Genomic DNA, 7,266 nt, shown 5'->3' with positions numbered 1-7,266 from the left:
GAACCGAGGCATTGCATAGTCTTCGGACTCAAGCCTATGGGGAAACCAAATACGCAAATGAAAAACCAGATACCCAAAAGCACGATCGGAGTACCCTACTTCCCGTTCGATAGATCGGATGGATTGTGAGGAGGTTATCACTCTTGGGCGACATTTGCGCGTTTATCACAAGAGTAGTCAACTGCTACCCCGGTCAGTTTCCTAAGTTTGATTTATTACAAATTATCGATATAATGCCTGATAGTGCTGATAGATGAGAGTTGATTAGGTCATGCTTCAAAGTAGCTTTGTTACAAATATTCTCAAAGCAACACATACATAAAGCACATTCGTTCACACAGTTGTATTGCCCAGTAGATCAACGCTTGAAACATGTAAATCAATTTCCATTTTTATTACAACGAAGAAATAGTACAGTATACAATGAAAAGCTGAAATCAGCCTACGTCAAAGCTTACTACATAAGCAAGAAAAAGAAAAATACAAGAAAGCTGGAGAAAGCCGAGGAGGTATGTCGGAGGAAAGGTTGGCTACAGCTCCGAGACCTTATTCTTCCTCCGCGCTCTTACATGCCCATAACTCGGGCAGCCAAAGAAACCCAACTTGAGCCTGGCACCGTTGAAGGAAAGGTGCAGGGAGTGGGAAGTTGAGGGGCTTTCTCTAAATATACGTCTGCCACAAAGCAGAGGTGCCGATGGTGGAAAATCTTCCTTCTGCCGTACCAAAATTCTGGCGTGGGCAGAACCTGCTTCGGATTTTGACTAAAAGAGGGAGAAACGCCGTTCCCCCTCGGTGGAGATGGAGTACTCTCCTGAACTTATGCTTCCTGTGCCCATACCTTACTGTTATAAGCCTCATGAGGACACGGCGCTTCTGCGGCGGAGAAAGTTCTTTCTTCTCAACCCTCGCTTTCAACACGTTATGCCATGAAGGGAAAACTCCGGATATGGGAAGCGTGATGTGAGAGAAAAATAAAAGGATGAGTGATATATAAAGCAACCCTCTCTCCCTCCTATTTATTTGAAAGGACAAGATAATGACAGCCAACTCACGCGGCGTCCCAAGGAGCACTACAGACAAAGTAGTCTTGGCTCAACTTCCAACGTCACCTGCAGCCAAGAGACTCAAGGAGCCTCGTAAAGGCGCACCTCGATCCTTGGGGCGTCAGAGAAGTACTGCGTGGCCAGAGGTTGCAGAAATATCTCTTAATCCGCGGATTCATTGAATTCGCGGCCCAAGCCCGTTTTGCGTGAAGGCCCAGGGACACCCTGTTTGGCACCTCGGGAAATGCTCAATGAAAGAGAAAATCTGAACTCAAAGTCTTGGACAGAACCTAAGGCTAGCATGGTCCTCGGACTCAAGCTAAAAGGGAAAACCAAGTATCGATAAAGACACCAGTATCGGACTCAAGCCTAAGGGAAAAATCAAGTACATGAGGTAAAACGCGTAAGTCCTGAACAAAACTCAGGTTTTGCAAAGTCCTCGGACTCAGGCTTCTTGGGAAATCAACTGCCCGAATGAAGAAATTTCTCGGCTTAAACACTGGAAAAGGTTAAGGCCCGCGCATCATAGAGATGGCAGAATAACCTAATGATCGTCAATCTAAGGAGGCCATTCATCCGGTGGGTAACATGTCCTCGGATAATTACTTCTTACACCTTATCGAGCATTTAACACCCATCACGGCTAATTTTAAGATAAGTCTCATTCCTCACTGGTCGGATTGTTATGTTGAATAGTAATTTTGTTAAAGTTATCGTGACATCTTTTTATCAACGATTACTTTGGCCTTAGTTATTATTGATTCAAATGCTATACTATTATGCCGAGCAGCGCTTTCACATTTGTTAGAATATATAAACAAGACATACGAAATAGAGTAACACTAACTTTTATTGATATGAAAAATTGTTACAACGTACAAGGAAGGGCTTAAACAAGCCTATATAAAAAATGAACTGCTAAAACAGTAACGACATCCGTAATACAAATAAGTAAACCATTAGGTGTCTTCTGAACTCGCCTTCAAAGTCTCTCTGAAATCTATGCCTCAGTACTGCTCATATCAGGAGAAGATCCTTATACAAAAATAATGAAGGAGAAGGAAGAAGAATTGGAAGACATGGAAGCACTTCAGCAAGCTCTTGTCACTGAAGAATGCAAGGGAAAAAGAAGATGGAGGACATGAGCGGGAAGGAGGAGAAGAAGAGGGAAGCAATGAAAAGAAAGTAAAAGGAGCAAAAGAGGGAGAAGGGGAGCCTTATTAGTTATGCTCATGAGAGAGCAGATGGAGATGACAAGGGAGGTTTTCGACTCAGTCACACCAGAAATGGGGTGTGACGAGTCCCTGCTTCGGATTTTGGCTAAAAGAATGGGGAGGCAAATCTTAAGCCTCCGCCATCCTTGCCCCGACCGAGCCATCTCGAGTTTTGTTGGGACATGGCGTTTCTGGGAAAGGAAGGATTTGTTCATGGTGGGTTACTATGAAATAAGTATTATTGAATAGGGAGTAACCGGATGGAGGAAGTGGATTCTGGGAAGAACGTGAGGGATTCGGATATGAAAAGGTCACCCTCTGTCTTCTCTCTTTATATAGGGGACGAAGAAGAGGGTATGTGACACATTCAGATCCCCAGGGAAATCCAGAGTATAAGGCGTCGTTTCGTTTTCCCACACCATCAGTAACCGTTACATCTGGGAGGCCTCGTAAATGGGAAGATATTAAAGACACGTTGCAGATAACCACGCGGCATAATGGTAACGTACGCAAATCCAGGAAAAACGGCTCGTAGACCGATACGTTCCTTGGGGAGGGGAAGAGTCGCCAGTGTTGATCAAGATCCGAAGAAAGTGAACGGCAATAAGGGCTTAACATCATCAAAATCCACCTGTCCTACCATGACGTTGGACAGCAGGATTTTGAGGGGCTAATGTGGGGTCCAATAGTTTATGAGTCCGGCCCACGCGCTTATGGGAAGCCCACCAGTCCTAAACTGAAGGAGGCCAGGGCCCAAGCTCGAAACTAGGAAACATAAAAAGTGGCCCGAAGACACAGTAAGCTAGAAGGATCAGAAAATATCCTGGGGAAGTTGTCTTTAATACCCTTCCCTGACATGACACTGCCCTAGCAGAACCGGTATCTTAGGCTTTATGGATCATCTCCAGCAATTTTGGGATTAGACTGATGGGACAGATATCTGTCCTGGAAAGATTGACCCTACACGTGGACGAAGGACAACGAACGTAGGCTAGTATAAAAGAGAATGTTATGTGACTAAAGGGGGGGGGGGGGAGGGCTCCCATCTAGCTTATGGAGAAAGACTTGATGAAAGAGAATGTCTGGATAATACACGCCGGACACCACATAAAAACCCACCGATGGGTAACCGGGGACAGCACCATCGCTCCTCGGACATGATCCGAGGAGCCAAATCCTCCTAGATACAAGATTGAAGGGGCCCGAAGATCCAGCCCAAAGCTATTTCTCATATTTGTTCATCTATAGTCCGGCCCGAAATGTCGCCCCGTGATCCAACGCTGGCCTTTTAAGCCCACTCTCTACAAATATTATTGTGAGGGACTTTCCGTGCGCGAGTCCAACATCGTTGTTGGGCCGTCAAAGATTTTGTGTCCTTACATGTAGTAATGTTAATGATACTTGGTAAGGTTATAGTTTTAAGTTATAACCAATTTGTAGCTAAACTTTGTCCGACTTAAAAAGCTTCAAGTATTTTTTGGATCTCCGTGGATCGTTCTATATACCAAGTCCACAATGTGAAACAAATAATTCTATGAGGAGACTCATCTATCATCCTCCTCCCATATTATCAAGAGCCAGATACTGACAAAATCATTATGACTGGCATTGTGTATAGGACAATATATTGTTTTAATTTTGTACACTCTAACCCTTGTATTTTTCCTCATTATTAGCCATGAAAAATTAAAATTTGCCACCCTTCAAACTTCAAAGGGCTACAAGAAAATTTAGATGCATCCAGAATGACAAGTTCACTTTGTGTGGCCCAAGCACAGTAACTATGTAAGTCCAATAATTAAGGGCGCGTTCTTTAATTGACGGGCCTTCCATTTGGGCCCCAAAATGCCCAATGTCGAGAAAAACGCCATCCCTCTATGATGTTTCTACCACCAATATGTTCACAAATTGATTGGAGAGAGATATCTCAATTTCCAATTTGGTCCATTCAAATTAAATTTTACTAGTCTGAAAGAGTACAAACTATCATATCATTTATACACTATTAGATTTAGAAAATAAAGTCTACCCCGCAAATTGGACAAGATCAGACTAACATTACACATGCATACTGCTATATTGCAAAAGTAAAACAGGGAAATAGGAAGAAATGGTAGACTAAACAAAAGCATTTTAAAGCATCTTATAACCATGCTAAGCAAGCCTTATATGAGGAGCATACTATATGGCATACAAATGTTCAAAGGAACATAGACCTACTCGTACAAGAGACAAGAAAGACTTTAGTAAAGCTTCGTCTAAATGACATACTTAGACCATGGTATATTGGTACACGAATTTAACCACACACCATGAACCCGTAATGGAGAAACCTTGTTGAAAACTGAAAAGTTACACAAAATATTGAGATGTTCCTCATTCTAGAAAATACTACAATTCTCATACAGTTGGACACTATATGAGTATAATTTATAATCAATTTCAATATCCTTTCACCAAAATTTTAATGATCTCATTTTTGTTATCAAAAGATCTTTTCTGAAATCCCTTCTTTTCAGACAGGAATGATTGCGTGTGGTCTTCTCCCATGCCTTGTGAGAAAGAATCTTCCACTTGAAAATTGTCTCTTCATTGCAATAGGACTCATTACAAAATGCAACACCCGGTTTCGATGGCTAGACTTCCCATCTTCTCCTGCTAATTGTTTAGATGAGCTAGCCTCAGCGGAGCACTCTTCCACTTGAACATCTTCACCTTGATTCATGCTCAAAATATCAGCAACAGAGACACGGCTTTGGCATAAAAGATCCATCGAAAACGATCTTCTAATATGCTGATATCCTCCATCTCTAATCTCAATTATGGTATCTCTCTCTTCTGAATTGCCCAAATCACTAAAAGCACGAAATGGGGACTTTCGAACAATATCACCGCGCACACTTTCTTCTTCTGTAACTCCCCCTGCTATGTCTTGTGCAAGAGTTATATTTTCATTTGCCGGTTGGCTTATTGGCAAAGTTTCATTGGTTGAAGTCAATTCTGTCACCGGTGCAGGCAATGGAATCGGCGTTGCATTGAAAGACACTATATTAGCTCGACATAAAGGGCAATTCGCATGTGATTTGAGCCATGTGTCAATGCATGGGAGATGGAAAGCGTGACTACACTTTGGCAAGAGCCTTAAGCTCTCATCTTCTTCAAATTCACTGAGACAAACAGAGCAATCAGTGCCTTCGACCAACCCTTCTCCTTTCTTGTACTTGTATACTGTAATAGACTTTATGAGAGCCTCATCTAAGCCAGTAGTTGCAATATGCCATGGTTCATGGAGAGACGGGTTGTGATTCTCTTCCAATTCTTCATTGGATTCATGATCTTCTCTGCTTCTTGCTGAGTCCGGGTTGCCACAATACTTGGATATTATGGTGTAGTAACTTACAAGAAGGAAAGCACTTGCCAAAATGCCAATGATTGCAATAACAAGAGGGGAGAAATTTGGACTAGAATTGTCATCAGGGAATTCAAAGGGAGGTGGAGGTGGGAGCATGAAGTTGCACCATTGGGGACAGTGAAAGCTACAAAAGCCTTGAGAACAGTCTTTGTTCGTATATGGTATCCAAGTTTTTGGATTTTCTAGAGTTCCCATGACTACTAGGAGTTCAACTTATTAACATTTTCTAAATCATGTTTCTCTTTTCTTCCTGCTAAGATGCAGAATATTCAAAGAATAAAATGGTACTTAAAACATGTAGAGAATGAAATTACTCAAAAGAGTTGCAGAAGAGGTTCATACTACAAACTGAAATTACAAAAAAATTTCCAAAACTTACAAGAAATCTATAACAATTGTGTCTTGTAAATTGTAATTGTAAAATAAAAATAGAATAACACAGGTATACTTACTTGAACAGATTGTAAAGAGGATGGTTCGTGGCAAGTTCTTCCTAGCAATGATTAGAACATATAAGCAAAATAGAAAACACTACTGCTGGTTTGTAGATTAACTAGAAGTGAATGGGAAGGCAAGAATAACAAGAAAAGGCAGAGAAAGAGCTCCTATAATGTAAATTTCTATGAAGAGACAGGATGGGGTGGGAAAGGTGCTTAGATGGAAAGTAAATACAAGAACATAGGGAGCTGATAGGTGTTCTTTTCTTCTTTTTCTTTTTCTTTTTCTTTTTCTTGTTCACCTCTTTTTCTTTTATTTGGCCATTCTTTTTCGGAGATAATGGTTTGTTGACTAAGGTGTTGGTGTTGGTTGGGCAATTCATTAAAGTAATTAATGCTTTATTTTTATTTTTATTTATTTATAAATTTTATAAAGTAGTTTGCAGTTGAATTGAAGTGAGAGAACATCAATCTTTAAATGGTGAAAGCTTAAATAGAGTTGCGATTGTGATCCCCTAAGATTAGTGAACAAGATTTAGCCTAATTTTCTAGAGATGGTTTTTTTTCTCTTTTTTTTTTTTTGGGTTTAACTAGACATGATCTTTTTTGGATAAGATTTTTATTTTTTAATAAATTGGGTGATTGTTTTTTTTTTTTGGTTGTTTGTCACTTTTTTGAATTAATTGGCCACCATTTTTTAATAAGGGTGCATCAGTAAATTTATACAAACTTACTTTTTCCATCCCTTCACTTTTCCACTTCTAATCAAACAAAAATGAGAGAAATTAAAATATTTTCTATCTTCTCATTTTTCTATCCTCCCACTTTTCCACCCCCTCCAACCAAATAGATCCTAAATGTCGTGTAGCATTTATATTTATTTTTTGATAAGCCATTTACTTTTTCTTTAAAACATTGTTTATTAGCTTCTTGATAGATGTTCAGAGTTAAGGAATTACAAAAGAATTGGAGGGAATATAAGTTGGGATTGGGAACACTGACAATATTATTCAAGAAAATGAGATACACCATTGTGTCATTTTAATGCATCGACTCCAAGTCCAACTATGTGGGGCCTATAGATTCCTCTTGATAGCAGCATATATTCTGGCTAGACCCCAAGGCCTGCTTTTTCTCGCAATTTAAGGGTGTGAGACTAA

At 40.3% G+C, this 7,266-nt stretch overlaps 1 protein-coding gene across 2 annotated transcripts; it reads right to left on the bottom strand.

Annotated features, from left to right (window-relative positions):
- Positions 1–4,376: 4,376 nt before the first annotated feature.
- LOC126709356 (E3 ubiquitin-protein ligase Os04g0590900-like) lies at positions 4,377–6,402 on the bottom strand. 2 transcript variants are annotated; one of them, XM_050409569.1, is made up of 2 exons: positions 6,122–6,402; positions 4,377–5,922 (listed from the first exon to the last, which is right to left on the bottom strand). In XM_050409569.1, exon 2 carries the CDS (start codon positions 5,862–5,864, stop codon positions 4,773–4,775), a length of 1,092 nt encoding a protein of 363 aa, XP_050265526.1. In that variant the 5' UTR covers positions 5,865–5,922; positions 6,122–6,402; the 3' UTR covers positions 4,377–4,772. The 2 variants fall into 2 exon arrangements, with proteins under 2 accessions (XP_050265526.1, XP_050265525.1); XM_050409568.1 differs by having other exon boundaries at positions 4,377–5,919.
- Between the last annotated feature and the right edge of the window lie 864 nt (positions 6,403–7,266).

This window comes from Quercus robur, chromosome 12, assembly GCF_932294415.1.
Source record: "Quercus robur chromosome 12, dhQueRobu3.1, whole genome shotgun sequence".
NCBI lineage: Eukaryota > Viridiplantae > Streptophyta > Magnoliopsida > Fagales > Fagaceae > Quercus > Quercus robur.
Note: the sequence above shows the minus strand (reverse complement) of the source record. Positions and strands in the feature narration are given on the sequence as shown.